General features: G+C 43.7%; 1 protein-coding gene across 1 annotated transcript in view; it reads left to right on the forward strand.

Moving 5' to 3' along the window:
- Positions 1 to 27328, forward strand: part of adck1 (aarF domain containing kinase 1) — a 581459-nt gene that overhangs the window by 24675 nt on the left and 529456 nt on the right. The window contains exons 2-3 of the mRNA XM_060828581.1: positions 24113 to 24258; positions 27025 to 27108. Coding sequence (XP_060684564.1) covers positions 24113 to 24258; positions 27025 to 27108 — 230 coding nt within the window. The remainder of the gene's footprint in view (positions 1 to 24112; positions 24259 to 27024; positions 27109 to 27328) is intronic.

Consider the following 27328-nt stretch of genomic DNA (forward strand, 5'->3'; position numbering starts at 1 on the left):
TGAGAGGCGTGGGATGTGAACAGCGCTCTGATAACTAATGGCTTTATGTATTCCAGTAGGAAACCTTGCCATTTTAACACCACAGATAAAAAAGATGTGCTTTGTCTCAAAGTGGAAAGCTATTTTCACCAATAGAAAGCATGACTTAGCAATTGTCTTTTGATGGGATTGCCTGCATATCACTGTCCGTGAGAAGTAAACATTCAGAGATACAGTCAGGACAGGGGAGGGCTGGAAGTGATTGACACTCAGCTTCTGATATATGTGCAATGATGGTGTCAGCTTGGGTTTAAGAAATAGACAGATTTAATGTGAAATCCTGAGGTCGAGCTGAGCTGAGACAATATTGAGGAGTTTTAACTTGGTACAGGCAGCACGGGTATAGAACATAGAACATAGAAGGATACAGCGCAGTACAGGCCCTTCGGCCCTCGATGTTGCGCCGACCGAGTCCTACCTAACCTATACTAGCCCAATAACTTCCAAATGCCTATCCAATGCCCGCTTAAATGAACATAAAGAAGGAGAGTTCACCACTGATACGGGCAGGGCATTCCATGAACTCACAACCCGCTGTGTGAAGAATCTACCCCTAACATCTGTCCTATACCTACCACCCCTTAATTTAAAGCTATGTCCCCTAGTAACACCTGACTCCATTAGCGGTAAAAGGTTCTTAGTATCTACCCTATCTAAACCCCTAATCATCTTATACACTTCTATCAGATCTCCCCTAAACCTTCTCTTCTCCAATGAGAACAGCCCCAAGTGCCTCAGCCTTTCCTCATAAGATTTTCCTACCATTCCAGGCAACATCCTGGTAAACCTCCTCTGCACTCGTTCTAAAGCTTCCACATCCTTCCTATAGTATGGCGACCAAAACTGCACACAATACTCCAGATGAGGCCTCACCAGAGTCTTATACAACTGCAACATGACCTCAGGACTCCGGAACTCAATTCCTCTGCCAATAAAGCCCAGTACACCATATGCCTTCCTCACAGCACTATTTACCTGGGTGGCAACTTTCAGAGATCTGTGTACATAGACACCAAGATCCCTCTGCTCATCCACACTACCAAGTAGCCTACCATTAGCCCAGTAATCCATCATCTTGTTATTCCTACCAAAGTGAACGACTTCGCACTTAGCTACATTGAATTCCATTTGCCACATTTCCGCCCAGCTCTGCAACTTATCTATATCCCGCTGTAACCTACCACTTCCTTCCTCACTATCCACAACTCCACCGACTTTCGTGTCATCCGCAAACTTGCTTACCCAGCTTTCAAGTCCTTCCTCTAGATCATTTATAAAGATAACAAAAAGCAATGGTCCCAAAACAGATCCTTGTGGTACACCGCTAGTAACTGCGCTCCAAGATGAACATAATCCATCAACTACTACCCTCTGTCTCCTTCCAGCCAACCAATTCCTAATCCAAACCTCTAATGTATCCTCAATGCCATACCTCCGAAGTTTTAGCATTAGCCTACCATGGGGAACCTTATCGAACGCCTTACTAAAATCCATATACACAACATCTACTGCTTTACCCTCATCCACTTCCATAGTCACCTTCTCAAAGAACTCAATAAGGTTTGTGAGGCACGACCTGCCCTTCACAAAACCATGCTGGCTATCCCTGATCACGTTATTCCTACCCAGATGTTCATAAATCTTATCCCTTACCATTCTCTCTAAGACTTTGCCCACCACTGAAGTCAGACTCACTGGCCTATAGTTACTAGGGCTATCCCTACTCCCTTTCTTGAACAATGGGACCACATTCGCTATCCTCCAGTCCTCTGGTACTATTCCCGTTGACAATGACGACATAAAAATCCAGGCCAATGGCTCTGCTATCTCCTCCCTAGCTTCCCATAGGATCCTGGGGTAAATGCCATCAGGCCCAGGAGACTTATCTATATTCATCCTTTCCAATATTCCCAAAACCTCTTCCCTGCATATTTCCAGGGCATCCATTCTAATTATTTGTGATTCCATATTCACATCAGCAACAGTGTCCTGTTCCTGAGTGAATACTGATGAAAAGTACTGATTTAATGTCTCTCCAATCTCCTCCGCCTCCACACACAACTTCCCACTACTATCCTTGACTGGACCGATACCTACCCTAGTCATCCTTTTATTCTTGACATACCTATAGAAAGCCTTTGGGTTTTCCCTAATCCTACCAGCTAAAGACTTTTCATGTCCCCTTCTCGCTTTTCTTAGCTCCCTCTTTAGCTCCTTCCTGGCTACCTTATAACTCTCAATCGCCCCTACTGAACCTTCACGCCTCATCTTTACATATGCCGCCTTCTTCCCTTTCACAAGGGACTCCAATTCCTTACTAAACCACGGCTGCCTCACAAGGCCCTTTACACCATGCCTGACTGGTACATACCTATCGAGGACACGCAGTAGCTGCTCCTTGAACAATCCCCACATCTCATTAGTAAATTAGTATGGGACATTAAAAGTAACTAAGGTTTCGAGTGATCAATATGTAAATCCCAGAACTTCTTTAAAGTCACAGTCCTGAGATAACTTAGGCTTTATTTTTAAAAAAAGTGACATCTCAGTTCAGATAATGTATTGAAGGCACAGGGTTGCAGTCTGTCTGTATTCCATGCTTGAGTCAGACTCTATTCTCACAATAGAGAAGGACAGTATAGGTCAAGAAATCAGGAAGGGGTACTGAGATACACTTGAACAAATTGGCATTGAGAGGGAAGTATTAGTGGTTTCGTAAAAAAACACTCAAATGAGATCTATCTAACGTTGTTCGAGGCAAGAGAGGAGGTTGCAGAGACGCTGCCATTAATTTTCCAATCCTCTCTGGTCACAGGAGGGGTGGCAGAGGATTAGTTAAAGTGGGACAGTTATTCAAAAAGGATGTTTGAGATAAACTAGGAAGCTATAGGCCAATAAATCTAACATTTATGGTAAGCAATAAAAATCATTCTGAGGGACAGAATAATCTCCACTTAGAGAGGCAAGGATTAATCGAGGATAGTCAGAATGGGTTTGTAAGGGGGGAGATCACATCCAACAGATTCAACTGAATTGCATCTAAAAGTGGCTTAGTGGCAGGTGGAAGGGTGTTTTAGTGACTGGAAGCATGGTTCAGGGAGAAGTATTTTAGTATATTGTATGTAATAAGTATAGTATTGTGGCATACTACAGGGTTTGGTGTTGGGGCCATTTCTGTTTGCTGTGTACATTAATGATCTAGACATGAATGTAGGAGTATGAGCAGTAATTTTGCAGATGACATGAAAATTGGCGGTGGGGTGTATAGACTTAGACGACAGGACAATATGAATGGACTGAACAGTGGCAAATGGAATTTAATCCTGAAAAATGAAATGATGCATTTTGGAAGGACTAAAAAGCAAAGGAGTACACATTGAATGGTAGGATGCTAGGAAGTAGAGAGGATCAGAGAGACCTTTGTGTGCATGTCCGTAAATCCTAGAGGCAGCAGGATAGGTAGATAAGGTGGTGAAGAAGGTACAGGGGAGACTTTGCTTTTATTACTCAAGGCATTTAATACAAGAGCAAGGAAGTTATGATGCAAGTGTGTCTAATATTACTTAGGCAATGCTGAGTACTGTGTGCAGTTCTGGTTGCCACGCCATAGGGACGATATTGATTGCACTCGAGAGAGTGCAAAGAGATTCACCAGGATGTTCCCTGGGCTGGAGCAGTTATGCTATGAAGAGGGATGAGATAGACTGGGGTTGGTCACCTTACAACAGGGAAGCCTGGGGGTGGAGTTGTGGTGGGTCTGATTGAGATATATATACATCTGAGGGGCACACTCAGAATAGACAGAGAGATGCCTTGCTCCATATTATAGCTCCCCCCCACCCCCAGCTCCCAGGCTCATTCCTGATGAAGGGCTTTTGCCCGAAACGTCGATGTTCCCGCTCCTCAGATGCTGCCTGACCTGCTGTGTTTTTCCAGCACCACACTCTTGACTTTAATCTCCAGCATCTGCAGTACTCACTTTCGCCATATTATAGGAGTCAATAAGCAGAGGACACAGTTTTCTGAGGTAAGGTGTAGGGCATTTAGAAAGGTTTTAAGGAAATTTTAAACCCAGAGTGTTGTGAGTATATGGCGAGCACTGGCTGAAAAGGTGGTAGAGGTAGGAACCCTGAAGAGTTTTGGGAACTCTTTAGATGGACAGTTAAATAGCTACAGCATACAAAGCTCCAGGCTAAGTGCTGGAAAATAGGGTGAGAATAAATGGGTGTTTGATGACTGGCACAGGCACAATGGGTCAAAAGGCCCCTTTCTGTACTATAAAAACTCTCACTGCGATCCTGGGATATTATGCTCCTCCAGTTCCAATCTCACTGCACCAGCCTTCAGTTACCTGGGTGGTAAGCTCTCTCTCCAAACCTCTACCCCACTCCTTCTCTGTCCTATTACGTTACTTGTTAAAACTTACATCTTGGATTAAGCTTTTTGGTCACCTGACCGAATATTTATAGTTGATGTTGATATTGATGTTAAAGTTTGTTTGTGAAATAACTCGATTGAGGCCGGTATCCTGTCACTACATCACCGTTTATTTACGTGAGTACGGGTCCAGCTTTCTCAGAGCCAGGTCTGAATGGACAGAGTCTCAACACTGTCAGCTAGGGCTCCTGATTGGACCAGAATAACAGCCCTAATCAGGGAAGTCATATTCTGTGACATCCACCTGCCTGACCCTGATACAATCAGAACAGTTTGCATTGAAGTAAAAGATTCCATGTCATTAATTCAAAGAAGAGGAGACTGGAGAACTCTGGTTTCCTGGGCAAGATGTATCTCAGAAACAAAATCAAACAGACAGATGACATGGGTAACTATCTTTGTCTGCAAGATGAAAGCCACATTCCTTATGTTGCTAAAGTGATTAACTGGCTGTGAGGTTGTTTTTTGATGTGCTGGGTGTCATTAAGAAGTCCAAATCTTTCTCTCATTCTTCTAAAACTCTCTTATTTCCAATGGCAAACTCTGATTAGTAGTTTTCCACCCATGGTCCCTGCTCCTTATTTTACAGAATTTTACAAATGAAACTTTACTTAGAATGTCTCTGCTTCTAGCCCCTTGTACGTTACCTACTTTCACCGGTGGATATCAGAATCTTTCAGTTTCTGACAATGTGTTGGTGAGCTGTTGTCTTGAACAGCAGACTGTGTGGTGAAGGTTAATCCACAGTTATGTTTGGGATGGTGTTTCAGGACTTTGGTTCAGTGACAGCGAAGGTCAATGACAACTTTTCAAGTTAGAACGGTGCATGACTTGGTGAGAAATTTGGAAAATGTTTGAAGCAGCATTCACATTCCCCTCACACGCAGTGTCCTGGTTTATTTTTGGAACTAGCACACAATGAATTAAAACTGCAATTTGCTGAGTGTGGGATAAACTGTGTAAATGACAAAGATATGTACTCAAGCTCAGGAGAATGAATGTGTGGAACTAATTCAGCCATGTCCCTGGCCTTCAATGTATATTTTTAAATGAATCTGTTCAGGGATGTTGTTACTTACCACTGGAGTGGGTAGGACCTGAACCCACTCCAACTCTACCACTGCCACCACAAGATACCTTGTTGGCCTGGAGCAGGTTGCATAAAATATCTTGGTTCACTTATGCTAAAAGTCAGAAGTTACACGACACCAGGCTATAGTCCAACAAGTTTATTTGAAATTACAATCTTTTGGAGCTTTGTCAGGTGACATTCACCTGATGAAGGGGCAGTGCTCCGAAAGCTTGTAATTTCAAATAAACCTGTTGGACTATAACCTGGTGTGCTGTGACATCTGACTTTGTCCACCCCAATCCAACACTGATTGGATTGGGGCGGACAGCATCTACATCATCTCTTGTGCTAAATTAAGGCAGTTAATAGATTCCACTGCTTCCCACACCAACCATTGTCTAACAAAACATGGTGTATAAATTGTCATTTCCTTTCTAAGATTTTCTTGCATACCAGTCCTAAGGAGCACTGGACGAAAAGCTTTGATTTATTACCTCTTTTTAGCAATGCCTGAGTTCTGTGCTACCAAACAATTTTTAACATATTGACCAGGAAGATTCCACCCTGACCTGTGCCAAGAGGCCCAGGGAACCGTTGGCACTAGCACTCTCATTGAGCTCCACATCTCTGAGCAACAGAAATGCAAATCATTTACTTCAGTTTGGTTCACAACTCCTGGTTGTTACTCAGTAGACCCTTTTCCCCTAGTAAAAAATGAGGTCTGCAGATGCTGGAGATCACAGCTAAAAATGTGTTGCTGGTCAAAGCACAGCAGGCCAGGAGACCCTTTTCCCCCCCAAGCATACTATACTGCACATTTATGGATGTCAAATGAGGGTTGGATTTGTTGCTGGCTGTGATGTCCACTGATACGAAAAGTCTCATGATTGTCCAGGCTCAAGCACAGGGACCAGATGTTTGAATGAGGGAGCAGAAAGTGTTCGGACTGTGTTGAATCAGACCTCAGTACTGTATATTTTGACCTCCTTCAGTGCGGGAAGGCATTGTCAGAATGTTTTTTAATCTCACTTCACAATTGACGATGCCTCACTCTGCACCCCATTGCACTGCTGTCTAAAGTAGAGGAAGAGGAGCAGACAAATAGGCACAATTTCTAAGTCAGTCTCTTGAGGTTGGATCTGCTGGTAGAACTGTAACTTAGAGACTGGGGTGTTAATCAGACTGAGAAAAAAGAATTTGCATTTATACAGTGCAGTGTAAGTGCCAGAATCTCACAGCCTTCCTCCAGTTAGTACAGTGCTGTTGAACAACTGTCTTAATGTAGGAAATGTGACAATCAATTCAGACACACCAATCTTGCAATGGAATAAATCACCAGATAATCCATTCTTGCATTTATCTAATTTCCTGTTTTAATACATTAATCGGTGCAAGTTCAACACTCCAGTGGTAACCCATTTCACAGTCCTATCACACCCTTTCTCCTGAAACTTCTCCTGAATTCACTATTGGAATTTATGCACTTAACGTTTTTTTGTTTCTATTAAGTTAAAAATCACACAGCACCATGTTATAGTCCAACAAGACTGTTTGGGAGGATTGGCGTTTTGGGGAGCTGCTCCTTCATCATGTGCATGTAGAGCACAACACCATAAGACAGAATTTATAGTAAAACCTTGCAGTGCCATTTAACTCATAGAGACGTAGAGTCATAGAGATGTACAGCATGGAAACAGACCCTTCAGTCCAACTTGTCCATGCCAACCAGATATCTTAGCCCAATCGAGTCCCACCTGCCAGCACCCGGCCCATATCCCTTCAAAACCTTCATATTTATATACCCATCCAGATGCTTTTTAAATGTTGCAATTGTACTAACCTCCACCTCTTCCTCTGGCAGCTCATTCCATACACGTACCACCATCTGAGTGAAAACGTTGCCCCTCACGTCTCTTTTATATCTTTCCCCTCTCACCCTAAATCTATGCCCTCTAGTTCTGGACTCCCCCACCCCAGGGAAAAGACTTTGTCTACTTATCCTATCCATGCCCCTCATGATTTTATGAATCTCTGTAAGGTCACCCCTCTGTCTCCGACATTCCAGGGAAAACAGCCCTAGCCTATCAAAACTCTCTCTATAGCTCAAATCTTCCAACCCTGGCAACATCCTTGTAAATCTTTTCTGAAATTTTTCAAGTTTCACAACATCTTTCCGATAGGAAGGAAACCAGAATTGCACACAATATTCCAACAGTGGCCTAAGCAATGTCCTGTACAGCCGCAACATGACCTCCCTATTCCTGTACTTAATATTCTGACCCATAAAGGAAAGTATACCAAACACCTTCTTCACTATCCTATCTACCTGCGAACTGTACTTTCAAGGAGCTATCAACCTGCACTCCAAAGTGTCTCTGTTCAGCACCACTCCCTAGGACCTTATCATTAAGTGTATAAGTCCTGCTAAGATTTGCTTTCCCAAAATGCAGCACCTCACATTTATCCAGATTAAACTCCATCTGCCACTTAGCACCCCATTGGCCCATCTGATCAATTTGAGTTTGAAAGACTCAACCAACAATCAAGGTATTTTTCAATGTATAATTTCAGTTATGTCACATTGTAAACTTTTGCTATAAATTCTATGTCTTACAATTGTCTCCTTTACAACCACCTGATGAAGCAGCGGTGCTCCGAAAACTAGTGCTTCAAATTAAACCTGTTGGACTGTAACGTGGTGTTGTGTGATTTTTAACTTTGTACACCCCAATCCAACACTGGCGTCTCTGCATCATTATACCTGTTATGCTCACATCCAAATCATTTATATAAATGATGAAATGTAGTGGACCCAGCACTGATCCTTGTGGCAGTCTGCTGGTCACAGGCCTCCAGTCTGAAAAACAACGCTCCACCACCCTGAAATGATATATTGAACAATTGGATTGTTGTTAAGTCTTTCATCTTTTAGAAAATGTAGCAGGTTTCAGTTCATGAATATATAAATCCCAGAACTACTTTTAAGTCATCTTCTCAAGACAACTTAAGGTTTTATAACAAAAAATGACATCTCAGCTCACGCAATGCATTAAAGGTGTGAGGTTAGAGTCTGTCTAAGCTTTCACATGCACAAACACACACTCTCTCATTTGCACTTTCACTCACACTCTCATGCTCTCTCTCTCTCTCTCACACACACACACACAAGTGTATGTGTGAATTTGTATTTGCAGGATTATATTTGCAGATACATTCTATTTTGCTCAAAAAATGCACAATCTATAGTCAGTCAATACATGTAACATTTTGTAAATTCCACTTTGGAAATAGAACCAGTCTGACTCAAGATTGGGATACAGGCAGACTCTAACCTCACACCTTTAATGCATTGTCTGAGCTGAGATGTCATCTTTTGTTATAAAACCTTAAGTTATCTCGAGAAAGTGACTGAAAAGAAGTTCTGAGATTTACATATAGAACATAGAAAAATACAGCGCAGTACAGGCCCTTTGGCCCTCGATGTTGCGCCGATCCAAGCCCACCTAACCTACACTAGCCCACTATCCTCCATATGCCTATCCAATGCCCGTTTAAATGCCCATAAAAAGGGAGAGTCCACCACTGCTACTGGCAGGGCATTCCATGGACTCACAACTCGCTGAGTAAAGAATCTATCGCTAACATCTGTCCTATACCTACCACCCCTTAATTTAAAGCTATGCCCCCTCGTAATAGCTGACTCCATACGTGGAAAAAGTTTCTCATTGTCAACCCTATCTAAACTCCTAATCATCTTGTACACCTCTATCAAGTCACCCTTAAACCTTCTTTTCTTCAATGAAAACAGCCCCAAGTGCCTCAGCCTTTCCTCATACGATCTTCCTACCATACCAGGCAACATCCTGGTAAACCTCCTCTGCACCCGTTCCAGTGCCTCCACATTCTTCCTATAGTATGGCGACCAAACCTGCACACAATACTCCAGATGCGGCCACACCAGACTCTTATACAACTGCAACATGACCTCAGGACTCCAGAACTCAATTCTTCTACCAATAGAAGCCATATGCCTTCTTCACAGCTCTACTTACCTGGATGGCAGCTTTCAGAGATCTGTGTTCATGGACACCAAGATCCCTCTGCTCCTTCACACTACCAAGTATCCGACCATTAGCCCAGTACCCCATCTTCTTGTTACTCTTACCAAAGTGAATCACCTCACACTTAGCTACATTGAACTCCATTTGCCACCTTTCTGCCCAGTTCTGCAGCTTATGTATATCCCGCTGTAACCTGCCACATCCTTCCTCATTGTCAACAACTCCACTGATTCTCGTATCATCAGCAAACTTGCTCACCCAACCTTCTAGCCCCTCCTCCAAGTCATTTATAAAAATTACAAACAGCAATGGTCCCAAAATACATCCTTGCAGAACATCGCTAGTAACTGCACTCCAAGATGAACCTTCACCATCAACTACTACCCTCTGTCTTCTTCCAGCCAGCCAATTCCTAATCCAAACCTCTAACACACCCTCAGTGCCATACCTCTGTATTCTTTGCAGTAGCCTACCATGGGAAACCTTATCAAACGCCTTGCTAAAATCTGTATACACCACATCTACCGCTTTACTCTCGTCCACCTCCTGAGTCACCTTCTCAAAGAATTCAATAAGGTTTGTGAGGCACCAAGGAACCAAAACCAGATTTGTTCAATCCAAGTTTGTTCAATAAATTATTTCAGTTGCATGACATTGTAATCTTTTGCTATAAATTGTGTCTTATGGTGTTATGCTCCACATTCACCTTAGGAAGGAGCAGCACTCTGAAAGCTAGTGCTTCCAAATAAACCTGTTGGACTGTAATCTGTGTGATTTTTAACGTTGTAAACCGCAGTCCAACACTGGCTCCTCCACATAATTGTTTCTATTAGTAGCAGAGCCCATAATTCCGCCCTTGGCTCATTGGTCTATGCCGATAAGAACTAGGAGCAGGAGTAGGCCATCTGGACCTTTGAGCCCATCTGCCATTCAATAAGGTTGTGGCTGATCTTTTGGTGGACTCAGCTCCACATATCTGCCAGAGGTCCCCAACATTTTCGGGATCACGGCACATTTAAAAGTGGGGAACAATTCCATGCCACACTCACTTTTTTCAGCAGTATTGATTGCTCTAAGCATTACATTTACTATGCTATACTCAGAATTGAAAGTAAGTGATTCGTGAGCACCCTGCCCACACCCCGCATAACCTCCTCCTTCCCTCCCTGTGCACCATCCATGCGGAAAACACCCAGCTGCCTCTCTCAAAAGCTACTGAGACTTTATAAAGCTCTGTTTAGGTCCCATTTGGAGTACTGTGTCCAGTTTTAGTCTTCACACCTCAGGAAGGACATACTGGCACTGGAACGTGTCCAGCGGAGATTCACATGGATGATCCTTGGAATGGTTGGTCTAACATATGAGGAACGGCTGAGGATCCTGGGATTGTATTCATTGAAGTTTAGAAGATTAAGGGGAGACTTGATAGAAACTTACAAGATAATACATGGCTTGGAAAGGGTGGACGCTGGGAAATTTTTTCCGTTAGCCGAGGAGACTAGGACCCGTGGACACAGCCTTAAAATTAGAGGGGGTCAATTCAGAACAGAAATGCAGAGACATTTCTTCAGCCAGCGAGTGGTGAGCCTGTGGAATTCATTGCCACAGAGTGCAGTGCAGGCCGGGACGCTAAATGTCTTCAAGGCAGAGATTGATAGATTCTTGATGTCACGAGGAGTTATGGGTTACGGGGAGAATGCGGGTAAGTGGAGTTGAAATGCCCATCAGCCATGGTTGAATGGCCTTACTTCCACTCCTACGTCTTATGGTCTTAAAATGTGCCCTTCTTGCAGTAGTCATTGTGTGGAGTGGTCATGGAGAGCTGCCATCCACTGTTAGGTCCCAGGTGAAGCGGTGAGCAGATCCTTGATGAGCTCCCCATTCCGATGCAACTCCCAGACTCAACCTGTTCTTGGCTGTGCTATGGCATTTATAATCCGCAGTCGATGTGGTACTGGCTCAAGCCAAAGGTGACAGATTCTCTCACACACACACAGACACACACACACCCCCTACATGCATTGAGTGACAGCACCATCCACCAATCAAATTCTGGAAATTAGCCCCCACCTCTGCCTCTGTGCACTGAGTGACAGTGCTATTCACCAATTAAATGCCAGATGCTGTTCAAAACGTTAAAAGCAAATTACTGCGGATGCTGGAATCTGAAACCAAAAGAGAAAATGCTGGAAAATCTCAGTAGGTCTGGCAGCATCTGTAAGGAGAGAAAAGAGCTGACATTTCGAGTCTTACTGACCCTTTGTCAAAGCTTTGACAAAGGGTCAGTTAGACTCGAAACGTCAGCTCTTTTCTCTCCTTCCAGATGCTGCCAGACCTGCTGAGATTTTCCAGCATTTTCTCTTTTGGTGCCAGGTGCTGTTCTCCTGTCTCTATGATAAGGCAGCTGGTCTCAGATAAAACAACTGCTGCTTTCTGATAATTGTGTGGCACACTGCTCAGCTTGTTGTGGCACTTCAAATATCTGCCACAGAAAGGGTTTGGGCCCAGCACATTGAATGTTTTCAAGGAGTTAGGTATGGTCCTTGAGACTAAAGGGATCAAAGGATATGGGGAGAAAGCAGGAATAGTGTACTGAGTTGGATGGTCGAAGTTGAAAGTCACACAACACCAGGTCATAGTCCAACAGGTTTATTTGGTGGCACTAGCTTTTGAAGTGCTGCTTCTTATCATATGGAATGGTGGAACAAGTTTGAAGGGCTGAATGGCTGACTCTTGTTTCTATGTTCCTATGAGATGCCTGAATATCATCATCTTCATGCCTCAACATCTTTAAAAATACTTGTGTGCTTCCTTGACCCATCTTTTAGTCATAGAGTCATAGAGATGCACAGAAACAGACCCTTCTGGCCAACTCATCCATGCTGACCAGATATTCCAACCTAATCTAGTCCTGTTTTCCAGCACTTGGCCCATATCCCCCTGAACCTTTCCTATTCATATACCCTTCCAGATGCTTTTTAAATATTGTAATTGTACCAGCCTCCACCACTTCTTCCGGTAGCTCATTCCATACACGCACCACCCTCTGCATGAAAAAGTTGCCCCTTAGGTCTCTTTCAAATTTTTCACCTCACCCTAAACCTATGCCTTCTAGTTCTGGACTCCCCCACCCCAGGGAAAAGACCTTGTTTATTTACCCTATCCATGCCCCTCTATAAACCTCTATAAGGTCACCTCTCAGCCACTGATGCTCCAGGGAAAACAGCCCCAGTGGTATTCAGCCTCTCCTTATAGCTCAAATCCTCCAATGCTGGCAGCATCCTTGTAAATCTTTTCTGAATCCTTTCAAGTTTCACAACATCCTGCTGATAGAAGGGAGACCAAATTGCACACAATATTCCAAAAGTGGCCTTACCGATGTCCTGTACAGCCGCAACATGACCTTCCAACTCCTATATCCAATGCTCCGACCAATAAAGGAAAGCATAGGAAACAACCTCTTCACTATTCTATCTTACTGTGACTCCACTTTTAGGGAACTATGAACCTGACTCCAAGGTCTCTTTGTTCAGCAACGCTCCCCACTTAGTGTATACGTCCTGCTCCGATTTGCCTTTCCAAAGTGCAGCACCCCACATTTATCTACATTAAACATATCTGCTACACCTCAGCCCATTAGCCCATCTGATCAAGATCCCGTTGTACTTTGAGGTAATCTTCTTCGCTGTCCACTACACCTTCAATTTTGGTCTCATCTGCAAACTTACTGCCTATATCTCCTACGTTCATATCAGTCTGACACTCTTTTCAGCTAGATGTAATTTATCAGTTCTGTACCACCCTTATCCTTACTGCCTTTCTATTGTTGCCCTTATGAAGGAGAGTGGAACCATTTGCTGCAGAACAGGACTGCTTTTTTCGGGAGGTATGCGTAAGGGGAATTAATACATCTGTCCAGGTCATGGCAACTCCCTCTCCCTCTCTCAGCCCTTTGTCATGGGGTCTCTGCACAAAACTCATGCAACACAGAAAAATTTCAACTGAGCATTGGCTCAAAACTACTCCAGCTCTTATAAATAGTGTCAAAAGGGGGCGATGCAGAGTCAGTTGCAGTGTGGTTCCAGTATTAAGACTTGCTCTGTTAGTTCACAAACGGAGGGCATAGATTTTCATAATGTCTGTGTTTATATCTATTTATCTTTAGCTGCATGCTTGGTATTATTACAAACACAATTTCTATCAGACAAATTTACTCCTGGCCTATCAGTTTAGTGTAATGTGTTATGAACCATTCTCCTTGAAGCAAACAGTTATTTTATATCTTTGTGCATGTGGCTATTACATTCAAGAGTAGTGCATGGTGATATGATTTGCTTTATTATTGGTGCAAGGTGTAAATATTCTGCTACTTTTACTCCAATCACAACAGCTGCCCTGCAATATTAGACCATAGGAGCAGAGTTAGACCATTCAACCCATTTAATCTGTCTCACCATATGATCATGGCTGATGTGTTTCTCATCCCCACTCTCCTGCCTTCTCCTGATTCCCTTGATTCCCTTTCCAATCAAGAACTTATCTGTCTCGGCCTTAAATACACTCAGTGACTTGGCTTCTGTAGCAATGCGTTCCACATAGTCACTACTTTCTGGCTGAAGAAATTCCTTCTCATTTCAGTTCTAAAGGGTTGTCCCTTCACTCTGAGGCTGTGTCCTTGGGTCCTAGTCTCTCCTATTATTTGAAACATCTTCTCTATGTCCCCTCTATTCGGGCATCTCTGTATTCTGTCTGCTTCCTCAACACTAGCCTGTCTGCTTCCTCAACACTACCTGTCATCTGCAAACATAGTAATGATGCCTTTAGTTTCTTTGTTCAGATCGTTAATGTGTAATGTGAATAGTTGTGGTCCCACATGGAACTCCACTGAGTTGCCATCCTGAAAAGACCCCTTTGTCCCTCCTCTCTGTTTTTTGTCAGTCTGCTCCTCTATCCATGCTCTTGCCTGTAAACTGTTCGCTCTTGTCTTATTTAGCAGACTCCTGTGCAGCACCTTGTCAAATGCCTTCTGAAAATTCAGATAAATCATGCCTCCTGGTTCTCCTTTGTCCAACTTGCTCATTAGATTCTCAAAGGATTTAACAGATTTTTCAGGCATAACTGGGATAATATTTTTAAGCAGAGGGTGGTTCGTATGTGGAAGGAACTCCGAGAGGAAGTGGTAGATGCAGGTTCATGTACAATATTTAAAAGCCATTTGGACAGGTATGTGAATAGGAAAGGTTTAAAAGGATATGTGCTAAAAGCAGGCAACTGAGACCAGTTTAGTTTGGGACTCTTGGTCAGCATGGATTAGTTGGACTGAAGGGTCTGTTTCCGTGTCGTATGATGCTATGACTCTGACGAAACCATGTTGACTCAGTCCTATTTTACAGTGTACTTTCCATCGTCGTTTACATTTTTAATAATGCACTCTAAAATCTTATCGCCGACTGAAGTCAGACTAAATCTCTATAATTTCCTATCTTCTGCCTCTGCCCCTTCTTAAACAGGGGTGTTACACTAGCCGTTTTCCAGTCCTCTGGGACCTCCCTGACTCCAGTGATTCCTGAAAGATCACTACCAATGTCTCTACAATATCCTTAGCTGTCTCTTTCAGAACTCCAGGGAATAGATCATCTGGTTTGGGTGATTAATTTACCTTCAGGCCTTTCAGCTTCCTCAGCTCCTCCTCCGTGGTGATGGCACTCACCTCTGCCCCGGCTCTCTTGAAGTTCTGGTATTTTTTTAAAAATTCATTCATGGGATAAGGGCATCACTGGTTAGACCAGCATTTATTGCCAGTCCCTAAATGCCCAAAGAACAGTTAAGAGTCAACTACCTTGCCGTGGACCTGGTGTCATGTCGGCCATTTTAATCATGGCAGTGTACCTCCTTGAAAAGCATTAGTGAACCAGACAGGTTTTTTCTGACAATCATCAATGGATTTAGGGTCATCATTGGACTATTCATTTCAGATTTATATTGGATTTAATTTCTAACACCTGCTGTGGCAGGATTTGAACCTTTTGCCTCAGAACATTACCTGTGTCTTTGAATTAATAGTCTGGTAATAATACCACTAGGCTGTTGCTTCCCAATAATGCAGCACTTTTAAAACAAAAAATCACTGTATTGATTTTGAAGTGCTTGAACATTCTAAGCATAAATTCTCTCTTCCTTCTTATATACCTGGGCTGAGAGCTGTCATTCGAGCTCTCTCCACCTAACACCAACAATTTTTTTTTAGATTAGATTCCCTACAGTGTGGAAACAGGCCCTTCGGCCCAAGAAGTCCACACCGAGCCTCTGAAGGGTAACCCATCCAGATCCACTTCCCTCTGACTAATGCACCTAACACTATGGGCAATTTAGCATGGCCAATTCACCTGGCTTGCACATCTTTGGACTGTGCAAGGAAACCGGAGCACCTGAAGGAAACCCACGCAGACACGGGGAGAATATGAAAACTCCACACAGACAGTCACCCAGGGCTGGAATCGAACCTGGGTCCTTGGCGCTGAGAGGCAGCAGTGCTAACCACTGAGCCACTGTGCTGCCCCTAGCAGCTTCTTGGCCCATTGATTTTACGTGGATCATTGTAACTCCAGCAGCCACTTTAATGTCAGTGCAGGGCTTTTGAGGCACATCAAACAACAGTTTACACAAAATTGACCCCATCATGTGCAAACCATTGTATCATGTGTTACAAAGCTTAGCTGCATACAAACTGCACTTGCTGTGTTAATGCTGCTGCACTCACCCTTTGGTGCAGTGGCAACGGTCCTGAATATTGAACCTGGTAGGGTACAGATCTGATGGGAATGGTGCAGTGTTGCCTCTGTGCACATTAAAGCAGAAAACACGACTGGACCTTGCCAAGAGCTGGAACACGGTTACTAAGAATATTCCACCATATGATGTGGGTTGGGTCAGAACTGTTAGTTTCAACACCAATTGCTGCCCAAATTGACTTATATTCCCTGTGCATGTGAACCATTGTGTCATTATATTGGGCTGAATTAATCTTATTTAATTCAGTACAATGTTGGAATTGGAATATAATTAGTTGGCAAGTTATTTTGATGTATCTGTTGCGAGGTTCTTTGTCACACATTCCATCCCAATGCTACTTATAGGTTCCTCTGGTGTTGATTATTCATCAGTGAGTCTGTTTCTGTATTACAAGATCCTGTGCATGAAAGAGTTGGAAGAGTTTGGGTGTGGCACTAATCCAAGATGATAAGCAATAAAAATTAAGAGGTTTATTTTATGTGTCATTACCAGTTCTACAAATTTTCTTATCCCTTCCAAGCTTCCACTTTTCCAACTACTCTGAAAAGCTGAGAGAATCTAGATGAAATGGGTAGGAGGGCTGAATTCTCCCTGGTTGAAGAATAATTAACATTGATTTTGGGTAAAATGTAGGAGGTTCAGAGGGCATTTATTTTCTCCCCCTCACATGTGGAATCTGGAACTCATTAACTTTTAAAAAGAGGTCATGCCAGAAATCCCCATAGCATTTAAAAAGTACCAGCAGTCTGTGATACTTCAAGTTCATATCCAGGACTGTGGATGGAGAGAATTTGGTTTGATTAAGCTATTAGTCGACTGGTATGAACATGATGGGCCAAATGGCATGCTTACATTTCTCTGATGCGATGAGGCAGAGGCAACATAGCACCTGGAGCTTGTTCCGCCAGTCAACAAAATATGTTTCCACTGTTTTGAAATCTTCAATTGATCCCCATCCTTGGTACCTTTCTTCTGAGAAAAGATTTTCAAATTTCCATTCCTTTTTGTGTGAAGAACTGTTTCCCAACTTAACCGCTGGTTGTCCCAGCTCTAATTTTAAACTTTTTTTCCCCCTTGTTCTGGGTTCCGCTGCACCAGGGGAAGAGCTTCAATCAGCCTGATCAAATCAGCTTCATTGCTTGCAGCAACTGTGAGCAATCCACTCGGGATTTGTTTTCATGTGTGTACACGTGGAAACTGAGATTACCCACCAATAGCATTCACTACTAAATTCAACATAGATTCAACATAGAACATTACAGCGCAGTACAGGCCCTTCGGCCCTCGATGTTGCGCCGCCCTGTCATACTAATCTGAAGCCCATCCCACCCAAACTATTCCATGTACATCCATATGCCTGTCCAATGATGACTTAAATGCACTTAAACATGGCGAATCAACCACCGTTGCAGGCAAAGCTTTCCATACCCTTACTACTCTCTGAGTAAAGAGACTACCTCTGACATCTGTCTTATACCTATCTCCCCTCACTTTAAAGATGTGTCCCCTCGTGTTTGCCATCCACGTACTTGGAAAAAGGCTCTCCCTGTCCACCCTATCTAACCCTCTGATTATCTTGTATGTCTCTATTAAGTCACCTCTCAACCTTCTTCTCTCTAATGAGAACAGCCTCAAGGCCCTTAGCCTTTCCTCATTAGACATTCCTTCCATACCAGGCAACATCCTAGTAAATCTCCTCTGCACTTTTTCCAAAGCTTCCACATCATTCTTATAATGCGGTGACCAGGACTGTACACAATACTCCAAGTGTGGCTGTACCAGAGCTTTGTACAGCTGCAGCATAACCTTCTGGTTCCAGAACTCAATCCCTCTACTAATAAAGGCCAAAACACTGTAAGCCTTCTTAACAATCCTGTCAATCTGGGTAGCAACTTTCAGGGATCTATGTACATGGACACCGAGATCTCTCTGCTCATCTGCACTCCCAAGAATTTTACCATTAGCCGATTTGCATTCCGATTACTCCGTCCAAAGTGTATCACCTCACACTTGTCCACATTAAACTCCATTTGCTACCTCTAGTCCAGCTCTGCATCCTATCTATGTCTCTCTGCAACCTACTACATCCTTTGTCACTATCCACAACTCCACCGACCTTAGTATCGTCTGCAAATTTACTAACCCACCCTTCTAAGTCCTCATCCAGGTCATTTATAAAAATGATGAACAACAGTGGACCCAACACCGACCCTTGCAGTACACCACTGGTAACTGGACTCCAGGATGAACATTTCCCATCAACTACATTTCAGCAAGCCAATTACTGATCCAAAGTGCTATGTCTCCCACAATCCCATTCCTCGCATTTTGTATAATAGCCTACTGTGGGGAACCTTATCGAACGCCTTGCTGAAATCCATATACACCACATCAACCGGTTTACTCTCATCTACCTGTTTGGTCACTTTGTCAAAAAAGTCAATAAGATTTGTTAGGCACGATCTACCCTTCACAAAACCGTGCTGATTGTCCCTGATCAGATTATTCTTTTCTAGATGGTTATAAATCCTATCTCTTATAACCTTTTCCAACACTTTATCAACAACTGGAGTGCGATTCAATGGTCTGTAATTACCAGGGTTATCCCTATTACCCTTTTTGAACAAGGGAACCATATTTGCTATCCTACAGTCCTCAGGCAGTATTCCTATAGACAATGATGATTTGAAGATCAATGCCAAAGGCTTGGCAATCTCTTCCCTTGCTTACCAGAGGATCCTGGGATAGATCCCATCTGGCCCAGGGGACTTGTCTATTTTCACACTCTGTAGTATTTCTAATACCTCTTCCTTGTGAACCTCAATCTCTTCTAGTCTAGATGCAAGTATCTCTGTATCTTCCTCGCCAACATTTTCATTTTCTATAGTGTACACTGTCGAAAAATATTTGTTTAGTGCTTCCCCATCTCCTCTGACTCCACACATAACTTCCCACTATTATCCTTGATTAGCCCTAATTTAATTCTCGTCATTCTTTTATTCCTGACATACCTGTGGAAAGTCTTAGGGTTAACCCTGATCCTCCAACTTCTCATGTCTCCTCCTGGCTCTTCTGAGCTCTCTTAAGTCTTTCCTCACTTCCTTGTAACCCTCAAGCACCCTAACTGAGTTTTCACATTTTGTCCTAGCATAAGCCGCCTTCTTCTTCTTGACCAGGGATTCCACTTCCTTATTAAACCATGGCTCACACATTCTATATCTTCCTCCCTGCCTGACAGGTACATACTTATCTAGGACACACAGGAGCTTTTCCTTGAATAAGCTCCTCATTTTTAATGTGCTAATCCCCTGCAGTTTCCTTCCCCATTCTACGCTTCCTAAATCTTTCCTAATTGCATTGTAATTTCCCTTCCCCCAGCTGTAACTCTTGCTCGGTGGAGTACACCTATCCCTTTCCATCACTAAAGTAAACCTGACACAATTGTGGTCGCTGTCTCCAAAGTGCTCACCTACTTCCAAATCTAACACCTGGCCAGGCTCGTTACCCAGTACTAAATCTAAAGTAGCTTTGCCCCTTGTAGGCCTGTCTAAATACTGTGTCAGGAACCCTCCTGCACACACTGGACAAAAACTGACCCATCTATAGTACTCGTACTGTGGTGATCCCAGTCAATATTTGGATAGTTGAAGTCCCCCATGACAACTATCCTGCCTCTCACTCCTATTGAGAATCATCTTTGCTATCCTTTCCTCTACATCTCTGGGACTATTCGGACGCCTATAGAAAACTCCCAGCATGGTGACTTCTCCTTTTCTGTTTCTAACCTCAGCCCATACTACCTCAGTTAACGAGTCCCCAAACATCCTTTCTACAACTGTAATAGTGTCCCTGACCAACAATGCCACACCTCCCCCTCTTTTACCGTCTTCTCTGTTCTTACTGAAACATCTGAATCCCGGAACCTGCAACAGCCATTCCTGTCCCTGCTCTATCCATGTCTCCATAATGGCCACAACATCAAAGTCCCAGGTACCCAAGCTGCCAGTTCACCCACTTTATTTTGGATGCTCCTTGCGTTGAAGTACACACCCTTCAATCCAGGTTCTCGCTTGCCAGTGTCAGATACTTGATTTGGGAACTCTCTACTCTCATCCTCTTCTGTACCTGTCCTACAATTTTGGTTCCCATCCCCCTGCTGTATTAGTTTAAATCCACCTTAATAGCTTTAGCGAATTTCCCACCCAGGATATTGGTACCCCTCTGGTTTAGATGAAGACCATCCTGCTTGTAGAGGTCCCACCTACCCAGAAAGAGCTCCAATTATCCAAAAACCCGAAACCCTCTCTCCTGCACCATCCCTGTAGCCACGTGTTCAACTCCTTTCTCTCCCTATTCCTCACCTCACTAGCACGTGGCACGGGCAGCAAACCAGAGAAAACAACTCTAGATCTAAGCTTCCATCCTAGTTCCCTGAATTTCTGCCTCAAGTCCCCATCTCCCTTCTGACCTATGTCATTGGTACTAATGTGGACCACGACCTGGGGCTGCTCTCCCTCCCCCCGAAGGATCCCAAAAACACGATCAGAGACATCACGGACCCTGGCGCCCGGGAGGCAACACACCAACAGTGAGTCTCTCTCATCCTCACGGAACCTCTGTCCCCCTAACTATCGAGTCCCCAATGACTACTGCTCTGCTCCTCTTCCCCCTTCCCCTCTGAGCAGCAGATGCCCCACTGCTTTCCCCTGGTAAGTCATCTCCCCCCCCAACAGTATCCAAAACGGTATACTTATTGTTGAGGGGAATGGCCACAGAAGATCCCTGCACTACCTGCCGGTTCCCTTTCTGTCCCCTAACTGTCACCCATCTGTCTTTTTCTTTATCTGGGGAGTGAATGATCCGAAGTTCATCCAACTCCAGCTCCAGTTCCCTAATGTGGTTTTCGAGGAGCTGGTGTTGGGTGAACTTCCCACAGATGTAGTCAGCAGGGACACTAGTGGTGACCCTTACTTCCCACATTCTGCAGGAGGAACATTCCACTGCCCTAAACTCGATTCCCATTATTCTAACTCCCGAAGTGACTACTTAAAAAAGGATTAGGAAATAAACTAATTACCTTACCTTGTCAATCGGGCTCCCACAACTTTTTTTTTAGGTTACAGGAGGAGAATTGACCTATCCTGCTCAGGATTTTGAACAGTTTGGATTCAAAAATAAGAACTTACATTGCCAGAGCGTTTTTTATACCCTCAAGTCATCCCAAAGCGTTTCATAGGGGAAAGTGAGGACTGCAGATGCTGGGGATCAGAGCTTAAAAATGTGTTGTTGGAAAAGCACAGCAGGTCAGGCAGCATCAAAGGAGAAGGAGAATCGACATTTTGGGCATAAGCCCTTCAGGAATGAGGAGGGTGTGCCAAGCAGGCTAAGATAAAAGGTAGGGAGGAGGGACTTGGGAGAGAGGCGTTGAGAATGCGATAGGTGGAAGGAGGTTAAGGTGAGAGTGATAGGCCGGAGAGGGGGTGGGGGCGGAGAGGTTGGGAAGAAGATTGCAGGTCAAGAAGGCGATGCTGAGTCTGAGGGTTGGGACTGAGAAAAGCTGGGAGGGAGGGAAAATGAGGAAGCTGGAGAAATCAGAAGGGATGAATGCAGCTTCCTCATTTCCCCTCCCCCCACCTTTTCTCAGTCCCAACCCTCAGACTCAGCACCGCCTTCTTGACCTGCAATCTTCTTCCCAACCTCTCCGCCCCCACCCCCTCCCTGGCCTATCACCCTCACCTTAACCTTCTTCCACCTATCGCATTCTCAACGCCCCTCTCCCAAGTCCCTCCTTCCTACCTTTTATCTTAGCCTGCTTGGCACACCCTCCTCATTCCTGAAGAAGGGCTTATGCCTGAAATGTCGATTCTCCTTCTCCTTTGATGCCACCTGACCTGCTGCGCTTTTCCAGCAACACATTTTTAAGCCCAAAGCGTTTCATAGTCAATAAAGTGCTTTTTGAAGTACATTCTGATAGAACGTAGAACATAGAACAATAAAGCACAGGAACGGAGCCTTCGGCCCACGATGTTGTGCCGAACATGGCACCAAATGTAACTAATACCTTCTGCCTGCCCTGGGTCCATATCCCTCCATTTGTTGCATATTCATGAGCTTATCTAAAAACCCCTTAAATGCCTGTATTGTATCTGCCTCCAACACCATCCCATGCAGTACATTCCAGACTTGTACCACTCTCTGTGTAAAAAAAAATGCCCCTCACATCTTCTTTGAACTTCCCACCCTCACCTTAAATGCATGCCCCCTAGTGGTTATCCTTGATGCTGAATCTACCCATTTCTGACAACAACTCATTACTTTCCAATGCCTCAGAAATGAGCTCGCGACCCATCTCCCCATTCCTGTTTGCTTGAACTTTACAACTTTTTACAACTCAAGTTTGCTCATTACCGAATTGTACATCCGAAAGCATCTTTTTTTGTACCTGTATTAGTTCCTGCCAGTTCTCTTCGCCTGGCCTTCTAAGTTTACAAAGATCCGGTGTTCTCCTGCCTCTGGGACACAGCTTCTGCCATTTTCTTCTCGAGCTTTCTCACATTTTTGTTTTAAGAACCAGTCAAGATGATGTTTCTATAGTGATGGACAGAAATAGTACCAGCACTGTAATTGCAGGTTTTATCAATTTTCTTCACTTCAGACATCACCATGAAACATGTTCTGCAGTCGGGGGCGTTGGTGCTGCTCCAGTTGGCACAGCAAGTACACTGCCTCGTGCTCTGCATATTCGATTTGTCGGAGGGGATGTCTTTCAGATGAGATGTGAATCTCATGCCCTCTCTCAGATGGATAGTATTGACCTCTTCAAACAAAAAAAAAAGAGCAGGGGAAATCTCCCTCTGTCCGGCCCTGGCTGTTTGTGGTACTTTGGCCATAAAGCAACAGTGACTGAACTTCAAAAAGCACCTCATTGGTTGTAAAGTGCTTTGGGATGACTTGAGGGTGTAAAGGGCATTCTGTTCATGCAAGTTCTTCTTTTCGAATTTGAAGTGTTTAAAACCTTGAGCAGGAGAGGCCAATTCAGTCGTGAATGTGAGGAAGGCAGGCTTAATAGTAGTTTTTCTGCCCTCACTGACCATAAAGCCCTGAATAATGTGTTGTTACTTAATGTTGCCAACTGCTTGGACATAGGGTCACGTGGTACAGTGTTGGTTTTCCTACCTCTGGGCCAGAAGATCTGGGTCCAAGTCTCACTTTGGAATGTGACGGCCACAGAGGTGTGTCATAATAAATACAAACAGGTTGATTTTACAAGAAAAAGCAACTAATTGGACGTCTTGCTGACATCTTAATTAGTCTAACACTCTCCAAGTCAAATGGTGTTTTCTGATCTTTCCCCACTCCACTGTACCTTTGGTTTCCAAATAAACAAAAGATGCTTAATGATAATGGAAAATTATACACTGTCTGGGAGACTAATATTTGTCCTTAAGACAACAGAAACTAATTGTAGAAGGTTGGGCAACACTAGTTATTTGAACACAGGAACAACGGGGTGGCTGTGGGGTGCAAAAGCATCCAGGTCATTTCTTGTTTCATTTTCTATTGTACGCATTGTTACATGAAGTGGTCTGGAGGATTGGGGCAGAGAGGATGCTGGGAGATGACATACTGAGATGATGAAGTTAAATTTTATATTAATTCAATTGCTGGAGATTCTTTGAAAACCTTTCTTGTGATGGTGTTCTTGTTGCAGAGGTCTTGAATCCTGGAATGGCAAAGTGGTTACTCAGGGTCGGAGCAGTAATTACTGGAGGGTTAGCGCTGTCCGATTTATATGTTGCGACCCATGTGGATCCTAACGACATTGGATTTGTTCGAATTGTACGAGCTATGGCCACTGTAAGTTTTATTAAGATATGTGAAAATTTTACTTGTACAAAGCTTTCATCTCAAAATTTCTCCCATTTCCCCTAGCTTTATCAACATATCATTGTATATTTTGTATTTGTCTGGCTTTCCATTTTAACGTGTCTAACATTATTTGTCTCAACTGTCAGAGGGTTTCACAACCCTTGCCCTGAATCTGGGATAAAGAAATTTATTTTGGAATTCCCTCTTGGGATTTATGAGTTATTATCTTGTATAATCCGTCCACAAGATGCATTTCTGCAACTCCTTAAGAGTACTACAGCAACATCTTCTAAACCTACAATCTCTACCACCTAGCAGGACAAAGGCAGATGATGCACATGAACATGACCATCAGCAAATCCCTTTCAAGCCACTCGCTATCCTGACCTGAAAATATATCGCTATTCCTACAGTGTCATTGCATTAAAATCCTGGAGCTCCCTGCTCAACAGCATTGTGGAAATTCCTATATCACATGGACTGCAGTGGTTCAAGATGGCAGCTCATCACCTCAAGAGCAAATGAAAATGGACAACAAATGCTGGCCTAGCCAGCGATGTCCATATCCCATGAAAGAATTATTTAAAAAAAAGAGCCTAATCTCCCTTGGAATCTAACCTTTGGTAGCATTATAGTGAATCCGCATTGTGTACCTCCCATGGCTAATATCTCCTTCCTAAGGTGTGGCAAAGTCTAAAATCCCTCTGTAAAATCCTGTAAATCTGGAGGAGGATATCAGGCCAATGTCTCCAGTACTGAGGCACTGGTTACGGTCAATCAGCTGTGGGCCATGTCGTCTGTGTGCCAGACACAGACTTGCCAAAACATGTCTGCCTACTCTGACTTCATCATGGCAAATGGTCAATCATCAGGAGGGTAGAGGCTGTGCTGCAAGGATGTCATGTCGTCAAAACCTCCGTGAAAAGCATGTGACACCCCCCACCAGCTCTTCAGAACCTCTTTTCCCAATTTGGAGAAGAAGGGTCTGCAACAGTGTTAACTGTTTTGGCATATCATTCAAAATCAGACAGAGGCCAAGCACAAAGAGCTGAAGGAGAGTGAGATATTCAGAGTTTCACACCCACTTGCCTCTACTACCACCTGTTCCACTTGTGGCAGGGTTTGTGTATCCAATATTAGACTGTAATTCACCTCTGGATTGACAACGTCAGAGAAAATAAAGTCACCCTGATCCTGACGGACTGCAGAGGAGCAGAGACACAGTACTCCAAATGTGGGCTAGCCAGGGCTTTACATACCTGTTGCAAAATGTTCCCTCATTTGTATTCTGTTCTATCCCCTTGTGTTATAAAGTCTCTCATTTCATTTCAGGAGCCTTTTTGATTATTTAGTCATTTATGGACATGGACACATGGATGTCTTTGGATTTTTACTGTTCCTGACTTTTACTCCATTTGAATTATAGAGTCATAAGTCATACAGCATGGAAACAGACTCCTCGGTTCAATTTGTATGTGCTGACTTGATATCCGAAACTGAACTAGGTCCATTTTCCAGCACTTGATCCAATTTGATCCTCTAAACATTTCCCATTCAGTTACCTGCGCAAATGCCTTCTAAATGTTGTAATTGTATTTGCCTCCACCACCTCCTCTGGCAGCTCATTCCATCCACTCTGTGTGAAAAAGCTGCCCCTTAGGTCCCTTTTAAATATTTCACTCTCGCCTTAAACATATGCCCTCTAGTTTTGGACTCTCACACCCTTGGGAAAAGACTTTGGCTAGTCACTGAGATCTTCCTTCTCCCTCTGTTCAAAATGGCCTTATGTTAGCTGCATCAGCCTCCGTTTCACCTTATTGTTTAATTTATCAGGGTGTCTTTGTAAAATTACACAGGGATAAAGTTACACAAATGACTATACCATCAATCTTTATGCCATAGGAAGACTTGGATAAACTGCTGTCCATCATGCTTTCTAAGTTATTAATAAAAATAGTGAGTTGTTGAGGTGGCAGCACAGAAACTATGGGATACTGTGAGTTACTTACTTCCACTGTGAGTTTATCCCTGTTATTCTGTCTTATTCTGTCTTCTAAAATTGAACCAGTGCCCTAAACAGGGCAATAAGCAGTTATTGGCCTTGAAAAAAATCTTCTTCCATTGTCCTTGAGGTATTTCTATGAAGATAACTTAATGGACAGGCTTAGTGCCCAGTTTTGTTGTAGAAACTGTACACTCTGCTGCAGAGCTGGGTTGCCTATGAGCAATGAGAGTATAAAACAGCAGGATATGATATTGGAGTGTCATGTCTGTAAGTTTGAAGAAACCTTCCTCACATAGGTAGAGGAAGGATCCGGTTACCCTCCAGCAGCAGCTGGAAGACAGTCAGTGGCATTATACTGGACTAGAGATCTTGGTGCACCACTCTAATCTTGACTCTAATCTCCAGCATCTGCAGTACCCACTTCTGCCATCTTGGTGGCCCTGCCTGCCAGGAGTGAAGTGGAGTATTGAAAAAGGCAAACAGTCATTTGAAGAACTTTGTTTTTGTGATGAAAATGTGTTGCTGGAAAAGCGCAGCAGGTCAGGCAGCATCTAAGGAGCAGGAGAGTTGACATTTCGGGCATCAGCCCTTCTTCAGGATTCCTGAAGGAGGGCTCATGCCCAAAACGTCGACTCTCCTCCTTGGATGCTGCTTGACCTGCTGTGCTTTTCCAGCAACACATTTTCAGCTCTGATCTCCAGCATCTGCAGTCCTCACTTTCTCCTTTGTTTTTGTGATGTTAATTTCAGACTGCAGTCATCAGTTATGACTACATGACCGCACTCAAGAAAGTGGAGTATGGGACAGATGAATACGAGACTGTCAAGTCGCAGGTAGGCCCACATCCTCACTGCTGGCTGTGTCAGGTGCATCTCTTGTTGACCTGTGACTCCCTGTAAAGCATTTGATTCAAACATGGTGAGGTAATGTGATGTCAGGCTGTGCGGCAGGATGTATGAGGGCCTGTGGGCTGCTCCGAAAAGAAGGCCAGGAATTATTGGTTATGGGGTGGGGTTAGGGAGGAAGCAGAGGAACTCAGAGAATGTTGACACC

Source organism: Hemiscyllium ocellatum, chromosome 8 (genome assembly GCF_020745735.1).
Source record: "Hemiscyllium ocellatum isolate sHemOce1 chromosome 8, sHemOce1.pat.X.cur, whole genome shotgun sequence".
NCBI lineage: Eukaryota > Metazoa > Chordata > Chondrichthyes > Orectolobiformes > Hemiscylliidae > Hemiscyllium > Hemiscyllium ocellatum.